The following is a 13,763-nucleotide window of genomic DNA, read 5'->3' as shown; positions in this document are numbered from 1 at the left end:
CCAAGGCTCGAAAAAGACCCAATATGGAAGCCGGCTGGCCGAAATATTGGGAAATAGTAGAAAAAATTGGAGACAACTGGAGGCTGCAGAGCTTTGAAAAATTAAAGAATAGGGTGCAAGATTGGTTTCTTTATGCCCAAGTTCAAGAGCTTTTTAAGCAGGACAAAAAAATAGGATTCCAGGTGGAAAAATCAAAACTAGAGACTGAACTGTTAGAACCTAAGACCAAGGTACTTTCGAGAATGTATAACTTGTTGCTTAAATGGAACACTCAGGATGAGACAGTCAAATCAGCCATGATAAAATGGGCTCAAGATATTGGGTACAACATTATGTTTGAAGACTGGGAAAGGTTATGGACCACTGGAATGAAATTCACGGCATGTAATGCCCTGAAGGAAAACATTATGAAAATGATATATAGGTGGTACATGACCCCAGTCAAGCTTGCAAAAATATATCACCTGTCTGACAATAAATGTTGGAAATGTAAGGGGGCTGAAGGGACATTCTTTCACCTTTGGTGGACTTGCCCAAAAGTGAAGGCCTTCTGGGAAATGATCTATAATGAGCTAAAAAAGGTGTTTAAGTACACCTTCCCTAAGAAACCAGAGGCCTTCCTCCTGGGCATTGTTGACCAAAAGGTGTTAAAGAAGGACAGAACTTTTTTTATGTATGCAACTACAGCAGCAAGAATACTCATCGCAAAATACTGGAAGGTACAAGATCTTCCCACACTGGAAGAGTGGCAGACGCAATTGATGGACTACATGGAACAGGCCGAAATGACTGGCAGAATCCGAGCTTTGGGAGAAGAAACAATGGAAGAGGACTGGAAAAAATTTAAGGACTATCTGCAAAAACATAAGTTGTATGAATGTTAAGAAGTTGCACGATTTGGAAATTCTAGCTTCAGCAATTAGATCTGGGGAGCAGGAAACTAAGATAAAAAACGTAAGAAAAGGTTGAAATTTAAAGTTATATTATGTTTATTTTAAGGTACAAGTTATTGACAAAAAGTACTTTAAACTTAGAAGAACAATATTTGAAAGATACAAGTAAGGCATGAAACAAGGTAATAATTTGCTGATATGTTTATCGAAAGGAACGCAGGGTGAGGGAGACGTGGGAAAGTCCGGTTGGTAATGGAAAAATGTTTCTGAAAGTTGGATTTTTTTTTATTTCTTTCTTCTTTATGTACTTTACATTTCTGACTTTGTATTTGAAAATGCAATAAAAAATTTATTTTAAAAAAAAATAGACCCAATTTTCACGGAGTAAATTCCTCTTAGTCAGAGGAATTCCGCCATTACTGATGGCGCTAACCCGGAAGTTCATTGCTAAGAATTCTAGTACCGTAATAAAAAGTAGAGGCGAAATGGGGCAGCCTTGCCTTGTCCCCTTACTTATTTTACTTCTCTTATTTCACTATTTAGTATCAATTTGGCTCTCTGATTTCAATATTTTGCTTCAACACCCCTAAGAATATTTTCTCTAAGTCATGTTTTTTCTGTAGTTTTTTTCATGGAGCTCCAAGAGATGTTGTCAAATACCTTTTCCCTGTCTATCAGCATCAAAATGCCTTTTTTATCTGATCTTGCTTGTAAATATTCTAAAATATCAATTATGTTTCTCATTTTATTGTTCATGTATCTGCCTGGTAAGAAGCCAGCCTGATCTCTGTGTATTATTTCATTCAATACTTTTTTTTAACCTGTTGGCTAGGATGTTAGCAAATATTTTATAATCATTATTGAACAATGATATAGGTCTATAATTTTTTATTAGTGTTGGATCTGTTCCTTGTTTGGGTATCAGTGTGATAAATGCTTCTTCCCATGATTTTGGTATTCTTCCTTCTTTTAAAATTCCGTTCAGTACTGTTTCATTGGTTCTGATAATATATCTTCTAACTTCTTATAAAATGCTGCCGATAATCCATCCATACCTGGGGACTTTCCTATCTTTGCTCTTGAGATTGCTGCACCTCCATCATCGCTGTTGGTACATTTAGTTGTTCTATTTTCCAATCTGCTATTGTTGGGAGTCTATTTTGTGCTATGTGTCTTTCCATTTCCTCTTGGTCTTCTTCTTTTGCACGGTAAAACTTCCTATAGTGATTTAATTTTTCTTTGCATATTTCTTTAGGATCGTCAGTTATTTTTCATTTCTCTATTACTCTCTCTTCTTATTTTTTCTTTAATTGCCACGCAAGTAGCCTACCTGATTTTTTGGAACCACTGGAGAGGAATAGAAATGGGGCTTCTGTTGGGAAGGGGCTGCCCCATTTGTGCTTCTCCAGGGGCAGGAGAATATCTAGGGCAGGAGAATCCCTGCAGGGCCTCTGAGGCTCCCTTTCCTTCTTCCTCTCTCCCAGGACCCTGCAGCTTCTTTTGGCTCCTTGACTCCTCAGGAAGGATGAAAGAGACGGATTCTGCAAACCTAGTGAAAATGGAAGGGGGAGGATGGACGGATGACCTGGTCAGGTTGTCTCCTGCGTCCCTCCTCTCAACCTCTGAACGTTCCCTCCCAGGGACCTCCGAGAGATCTGGTGAGTCCCAGGGGAGGGAAGATGGGGACATGGAGGGATGGAGCCGGAGAGTAATTGGGGTGTGTGGGGGGGAGGCAGGCAGATGTATGGGGCCAAGATGGCGTCTGGCACTCTTCTTAGCTGCGCCACTGCTGTCCGTGCCGGTAAAAACCTCCTCCAGCCTCTTTGGCCCTCTTAGCAGAGTTTACGCAGCGGGGAAAACTGTTGCTTGTGTGGGTAATAACTCAGGCTGCACGCAGGCTTCTTGCTTATCTCCAACAGTCTTTTATTGCATAGAATAACATCATAAATTCAGCCCGGCGAAAAACCAGACATACTCTCCGCTTCTCAGCAAAAGCGAAAGAAGAAAGACACACAGAGAAACACTCCCCTCTGTGAACATAGCCACGCCTCAGAATGTGAGACGTCACTCAGAACTGTTTAACCCTGTAAGTTCTGATTCTCCTCACAGGATGGAGATGGAGCAGGGGAGCACCTTTTCGGGCTCCCCCACCTACCTGCCTGCCAGCCTCCCTGCGCCTTTGTCATCTGCAGGCAATTTGAGCCAGGAATAGATCACAGCTCCCTGCCCGACGCAATGAATTGGCAGCTCTAAATATCTAAAACCAGTTCTGTGATCTGAATGCCCTGCCAATGTCAGAAAACTCACTGATCCTGCTTTGCAGTTCGAATGCAGATGGGGCCTCTGTGTGTTGTCTTTTTCTTTTTGGAATAACTTCTTATTTGCTTTTAAAAACAAGGATCATAGGACTAATAAATGATACAAATATGAAGACTAAGTCTTCGCATGCCATTTGCGTGTTGTTTTTGCTTCTCTTTGCATTTGATTGACCAAAGAGATGACTGACCTTGGAGATGGAGTGGATTCCAGGATTGAGCCGGAACAAAATCCATTCCAGATAAAAGCCAAGCAATATGTCAGTAAATACCGGCCAACAAAGGCAGTGAAAACTATAGAGAGGCCCCACATCTAACTATTTTTAGTTCTTCCTCTATCACAAGCATTAATTAACTTGGTTCAATGATCTGGAGCTCCATTTCTTCCTGAGGCTCTAATTCTCTTCTCTCTTCATTGCAGATGGAGATGAACGGGAAGGGAAGAACAAGGGGGAGCACAACAGAATCCACATAGCGGAGAAGTCATATAAACATTCAGAGTGTGGAGAGAACATCCGTCAGAGCTCCCAGGACACCTCCCGTCAGAGAAAGAGCTTCGTTCAGAGGGATAGCCTCACTTCACACAAAAGAGGACAGAGCAGGGAGAAACCCTATCAGTGCTTGGAATGTGGGAAGAGCTTCAGTCAGAGGGCCCATCTCAATTCTCATCAAATGATTCATACCGGGGAGAAACCATATCAGTGCTTGGAATGTGGGAAGAGCTTCAGTCAGAGGGCCCATCTCAATTCTCATCAAATGATTCATACAGGGGAGAAACCCTATCAATGCTTGGAATGTGGGAAGAGCTTTAATCAAAGCGCACATCTCACTTCCCATCAAAGAATTCATACAGGGGAGAAACCCTATCAGTGCTTGGAATGTGGAAAGAGCTTCAGTCTCAGGCACAATCTCACTTTGCATCAAAGAACTCATACAGGAGAAAAACCCTATCAGTGCTTCGAATGCGGGAAGAGCTTCAGGGAGGGGGCCAAGCTCACTTTGCATCAAAGAACTCATAAAGGGGAGAAACCCTATCAGTGTTTTGAATGTGGAAAGAGCTTCAGTCAGAAGGGTAATCTCACTTCCCATCAAAGAATTCATACAGGAGAGAAACCCTATCAGTGCTTGGAATGTGGAAAGAGCTTCACTGATAGCTCCAGTCTCACTTCCCATCGCAGAATTCATACAGGAGAAAAACCCTATCAGTGCTTGGAATGTGGGAAGAGCTTCAGGAAGGGGGCCAAGCTCACTTGCCATCAAAGAATTCATACCGGGGAGAAACCCTATCAGTGCTTGGAATGTGGAAAGAGCTTCAGTCAGAAGAAGAATCTCACTTCCCATCAAAGAATTCATACCGGGGAGAAACCCTATCAGTGCTTGGAATGTGGAAAGAGCTTCAATCGGAAGGATAGTCTTACTTCCCATCAAAGAATTCATACAGGTGAGAAACCCTATCAGTGCTTGGAATGTGGAAAGAGCTTCAGGCACAATCTCACTTTGCATCAAAGAACTCATACAGGAGAAAAACCCTATCAGTGCTTCGAATGCGGGAAGAGCTTCAGTCTCAGGCACAGTCTCACTTCCCATCGCAGAATTCATACAGGGGAGAAACCCTATCAGTGCTTGGAATGTGGGAAGAGCTTTAATCAAAGCGCACATCTCACTTCCCATCAAAGAATTCATACAGGGGAGAAACCCTATCAGTGCTTCGAATGCGAGAAGAGCTTCAATCAGAAGGATAGTCTCACTTCCCATCAAAGAATTCATACAGGAGAAAAACCCTATCAGTGCTTGGAATGTGGAAAGAGCTTCAGTCTCAGGCACAATCTCACTTTGCATCACAGAATTCATACAGGAGAAAAACCCTATCAGTGCTTCGAATGCGGGAAGAGCTTCAGGGAGGGGGCCAAGCTCACTTTGCATCAAAGTACTCATAAAGGGGAGAAACCCTATCAGTGTTTGGAATGTGGAAAGAGCTTCAGTCAGAAGGGTTATCTCACTTCCCATCAAAGAATTCATACAGGAGAGAAACCCTATCAGTGCTTGGAATGTGGAAAGAGCTTCACTGATAGCTCCAGTCTCATTTCCCATCGCAGAATTCATACAGGAGAAAAACCCTATCAGTGCTTGGAATGTGGAAAGAGCTTTAATCAAAGTGCACATCTCACTTCCCATCAAAGAATTCATACCGGGGAGAAACCCTATCAATGCTTGGAATGTGGGAAGAGCTTCACTGATAGCTCCAGCCTCACTTCCCATCACAGAATTCATACAGGAGAGAAACCCTATCAGTGCTTGGAATGTGGAAAGAGCTTCAGTCAGAAGAAGAATCTCACTTCCCATCAAAGAATTCATACCGGGGAGAAACCCTATCAGTGCTTGGAATGTGGAAAGAGCTTCAATCGGAAGGATAGTCTCACTTCCCATCGCAGAATTCATACAGGAGAGAAACCCTATCAGTGCTTCGAATGCGGGAAGAACTTCCGGGATGGGAGAAACCTCACTTTGCATCAAATAACTCATACAGTGGAGAAACCCTATCAGTGCATGGAAGGTGGAAAGAGCTTCACTGATAGCTCCAGTCTCACTTCCCATCAAAGAATTCATACAGAGGGGAAACCAAAGAAAGAGAAATAAAACAAAAAATATTAAACAACCCTTACAAAATACAATTGTATAGAAAAGAGGAAGTGGGGGATACAAACTAAAAATACTGTTTATGGCATTTGTATCATATATATCATATCATTCGTCAACCCAGAGAAAGACAGGCTCCCCCACTTCTCCCCTGCGTTACCCCCTCTTCTCCCCATATCCCACCCTGAGAGATCCTTCCTTCCCTGCGTTCCTTGCAGGTCCCTCGCACCTCCAACTGTCCTCTCCTTATGTGTGTCCTCCTAAATTCAAAATAAAGGAATCTTAATATAAAATACAAAAACATAGATGATGATGATGATTTATTGATACCCTACCCATCTGGCTGGGTTTCCCCAGTCACTCTGGGCAGCTTCCAACAAAATATTAAAATACAGTAATGCATCAAATATTAAAAGCTTCCCTAAACATGACTGCCTTCAGATGTCTTCTTAAAGTCTGGTAGTTGTTTTTTCCTTTGACATCTGCTGGGAGGGTGTTCCACAGGGCAGGCACCGAAATGAAAACTCCCATCTCCGTCTGAAAATCATCTGTAGCAACAATTATTCATAATCTGCACTCCAGAATAAACCCAGCTGTATTTAGCATGCAGTGGTAAGTGGTATTTAGCATAGAGTGGTAGACTCGTAATCTGGGGAACCGGGTTCGCGTCTCCGCTCCTCCACATGCAGCTGCTGGGTGACCTTGGGCCAGTCACACTTCTCTGAAGTCTCTCAGCCCCACTCACCTCACAGAGTGTTTGTTGTGGGGGAGGAAGGGAAAGGAGAATGTTAGCCGCTTTGAGACTCCTTCGGGTAGTGATAAAGCGGGATATCAAATCCAAACTTCTTCTTCTTCTCCTCTTCAGCAAGATGACACATTCCCTTCATCTCCCTCCCTAGCCCAGCTTTCAAATCTTAACCAACACAAACAGTGCAGTATGACTCTTATAATGATCGTCTAATAATCCAAATTAGTATTTCTCCAGCTTCTAGGTCCAGTTTCTATAAAGCCTTTGAAAAACTGTTCCAACAAATCTCAGCCAAGTCACAATCCAAAATTATGGTCTCTTATAATGTTCATCCAATCCTGCTTCCTCTTCTTTCTTCTTTCCCTAATCTTTGGACATTTTAATCCACTGGGGATGGGGAAGCAGGCATCTTAATTCCCTTTCCTCAAACGAGATCATAGCTTGTGTTGTTCACCATTTCCGGAGTTCATGAGATCCGCAGAGACGTGGGAACCCATCCTGTCCCGTTGGGAACGGTTTGATAGAAAATTTAATATCCACCTGCACAAACACTGTGAAAGTCACAGGCCTAATAGTTTGGGCACCAATCTATGCGGAAGAATAGTATTAAATGCAGAACTAAAGTCTACAAATAACAATCTCACATAGTTCCCTTTCTTCTCCAAATGAGTCAGGATAGCATGTAAAGCCATTGCCACAGCATCCTCCGTGGATCTCTTTGCCTTTTTCAAAACATTTAATTATAATGGGTGTCAACGCCACAGAGCAAAAATCATTCAGACTATCTTTGGGTTTTTTGGCAGGGGTATAGAATCATAGAATCATAAAGTTGGAAGAGACCACAAGGGCCATCGAGTCCAACCCCCTGCCAAGCAGGAAACACCATCAGAGCACTCCTGACATATGGTTGTCAAGCCTCTGCTTAAAGACCTCCAAAGTAGGAGACTCCACCACACTCCTTGGCAGCAAATTCCACTGTCAAACAGCTCTTACTGTCAGGAAGTTCTTCCGAATGTTTAGGTGGAATCTTCTTTCTTGTAGTTTGGATCCATTGCTCCGTGTCCGCTTCTCTGGAGCAGCAGAAAATAATCTTTCTCCCTCCTCTATGTGACATCCTTTTATATATTTGAACATGGCTATCATATCACCCCTTAACCTCCTCTTCTCCAGGCTAAACATGCCCAGCTCCCTTAGCCGTTCCTCATAAGGCATCGTTTCCAGGCCTTTGACCATTTTGGTTGCCTCCTCTGGACACGTTCCAGTTTGTCAGTGTCCTTCTTGAACTGTGGTGCCCAGAATGATGGGAGCAGATTTCAGACAGGGTGGAACGGCGGCTTGGGCCAGAGACTGGTTAAAAATCTTCATAAAGATTCCTGCCAGTTGGTCCAAACAATCTCTTAGCACCCTGCCAGCCACCCCATCTGGGCCCATAGCCTTCCTCGTGTTTACCTCCTTTAATATTCGCCTCGCTTCTCCCTCTTCCACCCTGACAGCATTTCCTGCAGGTAGTGAGGCCAATAGCTCTGCCATCCCTGTTGGAGCCACTGTTGGTGTCACCTCAAATCGGGCAAAGAAGGTCTTCAGCTCTCCCACCAAGGAAGCAGTACACTCTACCACTGATGTATTTCTCGATTTATAACCAGTCAGATGTTGAACTCCCTGCCACATTTGTCTAGGATCATTTCTTAGATGGTCCTCGATCCAGGACTGTTGATGTAGAAGTTTCTAGATCTTGATGGTCGAATATATTCCAATCGGTCTCCTGGAAACAGTCCTGCAACTGCTGAGAGGCTCCCTCAGGCCACACCGTAACCATCCGTGTTTGTAGCTGGCCTTGTTTCCTGAGGGGTGTGTACACTGGTGTCAGAAGCAGGGACACATGATCTGAACCACCGAGGTGCGCCTCATATGCCCGTCTAATGTTCGTATACGCCTTCTCAAGAGTACTTTCTCCCCTTCTTGCACACTCAATGTGCTGATGGGATTTTGGGAGTACTGCCCTCACATCTGTGTGAGTGAAGCCCCCTGCAATAATCCGCACTGCCTCTGGGTATCTGCTCAATTTAGCATTGATGTTTTCATGCATACTACTCATGGTCCTGCAGGCATTTGCAGAAGGTGCTAGATAAGAAAGCTGCAGAGATAGTGCAGAAGAGTGCTGTCAGAGCTGCTACCAGGTCCCAGCTCACATAGGACCACGCCACACAGCGTCCACTTTAAAAGAGTCTTTATTGAGTTACAGGTTTCATTTCCGAACTGCAGCGTGCAGCTCTACACCTTCTGCCCTAGGTCGGCGAAGACCCATCTGAGTCCCCGCCTCTTGCACACCAGCTTAATACCCTAGCCTTGCTCCACCTCCTTCGCCTCTCCCTACGTCTCTGGGTCCTTCTGCCCCCCTGGGACTCCTCCCTTCTACTCTCCTCTGACGCTGACCCCCCTGATCCTTCCGCTTCCTTTCGGCGGGCTTTGGGACCTGGCTCACTCTCCGGGCTGCTTACTGCTCCAGCTTCCGCTGCATTTGAACTTGGCGCGCGCGCCCAACTCTCTACTTTCCTCTTGACCGTTGCCTCGCTCTCTGAGGAGGGCGTGACCACCCCTGACTCGTGCCCTCCCTCCTGCTGACGGCCTCCGGAACCCGATGCCTGGCTGCCTTCCTCCCTGCTGCTCTCAGTCTTGAGCGTGGGTCCCGACTTCCAGCTGCTGCTCTCTGAATCTCCTCTGTTCCCTTCCTCCTGGGGTGTCCCCCCGGATCCCCCCCTTGCTCTGCTCACTGGGGCTCCCTTTTGGGAGTCCTCTGACTCACTGCTTAGGCTTGGAGATCTCGGTTCGTCATCATCACTCATTCTCCCTTCGGCTTCCTCCCCCTCGCTCTCTGTTTCCACCCTTCTCTGCGTCTCTGCTTCTGAACCCCTGACATCCATCCCCCCCTCGAAGCCCCCCCTTCCCCCCTCCCCGCTGTCAGGTGTGGGTGCTGGGCGCTCCATCATCATGGGAGGGAATGCTGGATACAGGTCGCTCCCCGTGGGTGGCCGCCAACTGAAGACCTCCGAGTCTTCCCCCTCGCGGTCGTCGACGTTGACTTGTTGCTCTTCCATCTCTGTACCGCCGTGCTCGAACCCGAGGTCCTCCCCGAACACGTCCATGTCAGTCTCTGCGTCGGTCGCTCGACCTGGCCTCTCCAGCCACTTCCTGCGCCATTGCTCCTCTGGTCGATCGTCCCACCAATACGAGTTGCCTGATGCCGAACCTGCCGGTGAACCTTCTGGGGAACGGGTGCTCCGTGCGGGTTCCCCTTCTGAGTCGAATCCATGGAACGTGCTGGAAGAAAGTGTGGGTGTGAACAACCAGTCGTCGAAGAAGCTCGCTGGCATGGGTTTGTGTGGGAAGAGGGCATGAAACTCGTCCTTGAGCAGGGGTTCCTCCAAAGCGTAGTCTGGTACCCAGCTATTGGCGCTGGCCCGGGTGCCCTCTCTGGCTAAGAGGTATTCGACTCCCTCTTCCCCCCATCTGGAGTCCAAAATCTCCGTGACCTCGTTGATGTGGTCCTGGTGCTTCACCTCCCGCGTCTCCGTCCGTTCCCGGAGCGGACTTGGCGCCGTCCCTGGCTCCTGGAACCTGTGAGGTGCCTTGTAGGGAGTGAGCACCGACCTGTGGAACACCGGATGCATTCTGGAACCCTCCGGCAGCGCCAGTCGGAAGGCTACCGGGTTGATCTGCGCTTCGACTTGGTACGGACCGATCTGCTTGTGCCCCAACTTCTTCTTGGCAAGTGACCTGGTCGGCACTGCGTGGGCTGCCAACCAGACCCAGTCTCCCACTTGGATCACTTCGCCAACCCGCCTGTGCTTGTCAGCTTGCACCTTGTAGGCGTGCTTAGCTAGCTCCAGCTGCCGTCTGAGTTGATCGTGGACCGCCTGCAGCTCTGACGCGAACGCGTCCGCCGTCTGTGGTTCTCCTTCCCCCACTCTCTCCAGTCCCGGGAAGGTTCTGGGATGCCTCCCATTGTTGGCAAAGAACGGCGTCACTCCTGTGGACACGTGCTTCGTGTTGTTGTAAGCGAACTCGGCTAGCGGCAGGTAATCCACCCACGTCGCAGGCTGTTGATTGGCATAGCATCTCAGGTACTGCTGCATGATGGCATTGACCCTCTCTGCTTGCCCGTTGGTCTGCGGGTGTCTTGCTGATGCCAGATTGACCTTGACATTTAGAAACCCCATCAGCTTCTGCCAGAAAGACGAGATGAACTGGCGTCCGCGGTCGGACAGGATAGACCGTGGCAGGCCATGCACTTTGAACACGTGATCTATGAACAGTTTGGCGGTTTGTTCCGCCGTGGCCACCTTCGCACACGGAATGAAATGTGCCATCTTGGTGAACAAGTCCACCACCACTAGCACAGCTGTCTTGCCTCTCGAGCTGGGTAAATCCGTCACAAAGTCCAGGGCCACCCTCTCCCACGGTTCAAACGGCGTTTGCAGCGGTTCTAACAGTCCCGCCGGTGGTCTGTGTACCGGCTTGGCCCTCTGGCAGGTGTCGCACCTCGCGACGTAGTCCGCGACCTCCCCTCTCAGCCTGGGCCACCAGAAGTCTCTCGCGACTAATTCCATCGTTTTCTCTGTGCCAAAGTGACCGGCCGTGGGTGCGTCGTGCAACTGTTGCAGTACCTTGGCGCGAAGGTCGTCTCCTGGTACATAGACAGCCCCTTTGCGTAGGAGCAAGCCGTCCCGCACCTGGAACTCGTCCGTGGTAGCCGTGCCTCTGAGCAGTTCCGCCATCTTGTCTTGTGCGAATGAGTCGTCCCGCAATGCACGTCGCACCGCATCCAGGTCTACTGTAGCTGAGGCACACGCCCACGCCGTCGGTGCGAAGATGTGCATGGCCGCCGCTGGCGTCACCTCTTCTAGGTATTGCGGTTTTCGGGACAGTGCATCCGCCATGATGTTGGTGTCGCCTGGGACGTACTCTATTCGGAAATTGAAGTCAGCAAAGAACTCCGCCCAACGTATCTGCCTCTGGTTCAGGAACTGAGCCGTGCGCCAGTGCTCCAGATTCTTGTGGTCCGTGCAGACCTGCACCGTGTGCTTGGCGCCGATTAGGAAGTGCCTCCACGCCTTGAAAGCTGCATGAATGGCTAGCAACTCCCTGTCCCAGATGGTGTAGTTCTGCTCCGACTTGCTGAGCTTTCTGGAGTAGAACGCTCCCGGCCGCCACACCCCCTGCGGGTCTCGCTGCAGCAGAACAGCTCCCACGGCTCTGTCTGACGCGTCTGTCTCTACCCTCAACGGTTTACTGGGGTCGATATGCAGCAGTTGCTTCTCCGATGCGAAGAGACGCTTGAGCGCTTGAAAGGACTGCTCCGCCTGCTCCGTCCAGATGAATTTCTTTTTTTTGGAGCTGAGCGTGTCCGTAATTGCTGCCGTCTGCATCGCGAACCCCTTGATAAACTTGCGATAGAAGTTGGCGAAGCCGACAAACCGCTGGACCTCCTTCCGGTTGCGCGGGCTCTTCCAATCCAAAACCGCACGAACCTTGGTGCTGTCCATGGCTATCCCCTTGTCCGACAACTTGTATCCCAGGAAATCCACCTCCTTCGTGTCGAACTGGCACTTCTCCAGCTTGGCGTACAGTCTATGTTGTTGCAACCTGCTGAGCACCTCCCTCACGTCTCGGTCGTGAGCTTGCTGCGAGTCCGAGAAAATCAGGATGTCATCCAGGAAGCAGACGCATGTCTTGTAGAGGAGTCCCTCCAACACGTGATGCATAAAAGCTTGAAAACAGTGAGAGCCATTTTGTAATCCAAAGGGCATAACCCTGTACTCGTAGGTGCCCAGCGGTGTGAACATGGCCGTCTTCCACTCATCGCCCTCCCGCATGCGGATGAGATTGTACGCCCCTCGTAGGTCCAACTTGGTGAACACGCGTCCCTTGCGCACCGTCGCGAGGAGGTCGTCAATCCTGGGCATGGGGTAATCAGACGGTTTGGTCATCTGGTTCAAAAGGCGGTAGTCCACAACGAGTCTTTTTTGGGGCGTGTCTTTCTTTTTCACGAAGAAAACGGGACTGCCCCCCACTGCCTTGGACTCTCTGATGAAGCCACGCTCCAGATTATGCTCGATGAACTGTTTGAGTTCCTGCATTTCATCTTCAGACATGGAGTATAGCCGCCCCTTCGGCAGCGTCGCCCCCGGTAGGAGGTCAATCTTGCAGTCATATGGCCGGTGAGGGGGTAGCTTGTCCGCCTCCTTCTCGCAGAAGACCTCCAAAAAGCTCGCGTATTTGTGGGGGACCGCTTGCAACGTTCCCAACTGCAGTTGTGATTCCTCCTCCTCTCCCTCCCGTCGGGGCAGGATGCAGTGTTCTGCGCAATAAGAGGAGCCGAAGATCAGTTGTCTCTGGTACCAAGCCAGTGTCGGACTGTGCCTGTCCAGCCAACTCATGCCCAACACAATGGGCGTGTCCGACAGTTGGGTGACATTAAAACTGATGACTTCCCTGTGGTTGCCAAGGCGCATCACCAGCGGTGGCGTCTGCTTCACCACCTGCCCCCCTAGCAACTCTCTGCCATCCACTGTGACGACTTGCAGGGGCAGAGTGGCAGGCAATAGCTGTATAGCGTGCTGCTCCACAAAGCTCTGCGCTATAAAGTCTGCGTTGCTTCCAGAATCCACAGAAAGCGGCACTTCGATAGTGACGCCGTCGGGTAGCTGGAGAGATGCTGTGAGCTGCACTACTGGTTTGGGTGGGAGGGGATCCGTGGGTTGCAATATCGCTGGGGACTGCTTCACAGATGCGTCTGGCTGGGCCCCAGTGCCTCCGTCTCCAGCCAGACATCGTCGTTTCCCTGCTGTGGTTCTCCTTGCTGCGTTGCTGCAGTCACCATTGCTGAGGCTGCAGTGTGCTTGTGGAGCCTCCGGGGACACTCCTTCGCCAAATGGCCTGGATCCTCGCAGATGTAACACTTCCTGTTCCCTCTAGGAGGCTTCGCTTTCACTGCTGCCGGTGCTAGGGCTCTGGCTGCTGACTGAGCCCTTGCACCTCCAACCTCCATCGGTTCCCCTCCCCCTCCTGGCGGAGGTGTGGATTGCGCACGCGCTGCTTCCCTCGGAACGAAAGAGAAACTTCTCGCTGCTTCGCGCCCTCCACGTCCTTCATCTCTGCACCATGGACGTT

At 48.9% G+C, this 13,763-nt stretch overlaps 3 protein-coding genes across 15 annotated transcripts in view; 2 read left to right on the top strand and 1 right to left on the bottom strand.

Annotated features, from left to right (window-relative positions):
- LOC309525800 (uncharacterized protein) overlaps positions 1–13,763 on the top strand; it is a 77,812-nt gene that overhangs the window by 40,813 nt on the left and 23,236 nt on the right. The window lies entirely within an intron of this gene.
- Positions 1–13,763, top strand: part of LOC309525751 (uncharacterized protein) — a 375,811-nt gene that overhangs the window by 343,207 nt on the left and 18,841 nt on the right. For 10 of the 13 annotated variants that reach the window (XM_082211239.1, XM_082211240.1, XM_082211241.1 and 7 more), the window contains 2 exons: positions 2,378–2,551; positions 3,630–6,155. In XM_082211239.1, the coding sequence (XP_082067365.1) occupies positions 2,378–2,551; positions 3,630–5,845 (2,390 nt within the window). In that variant the 3' untranslated portion in view covers positions 5,846–6,155. Of the gene's footprint in view, positions 1–2,377; positions 2,552–3,629; positions 6,156–13,763 lie in introns of those variants that run through there. The other 3 variants (XM_082211236.1, XR_014216529.1, XR_014216530.1) reach the window with 3 other exon arrangements.
- The window catches only part of LOC309525793 (uncharacterized protein), a 243,835-nt gene that overhangs the window by 218,463 nt on the left and 11,609 nt on the right, over positions 1–13,763 (bottom strand). The gene's annotated exons all lie outside the window — the stretch shown is intronic.

This window comes from Podarcis vaucheri (assembly GCF_965113315.1).
Source record: "Podarcis vaucheri genome assembly, chromosome: 2".
NCBI classification, from domain to species: Eukaryota; Metazoa; Chordata; class Lepidosauria; order Squamata; family Lacertidae; genus Podarcis; species Podarcis vaucheri.
This window is presented reverse-complemented; position numbering and strand designations above follow the sequence as displayed.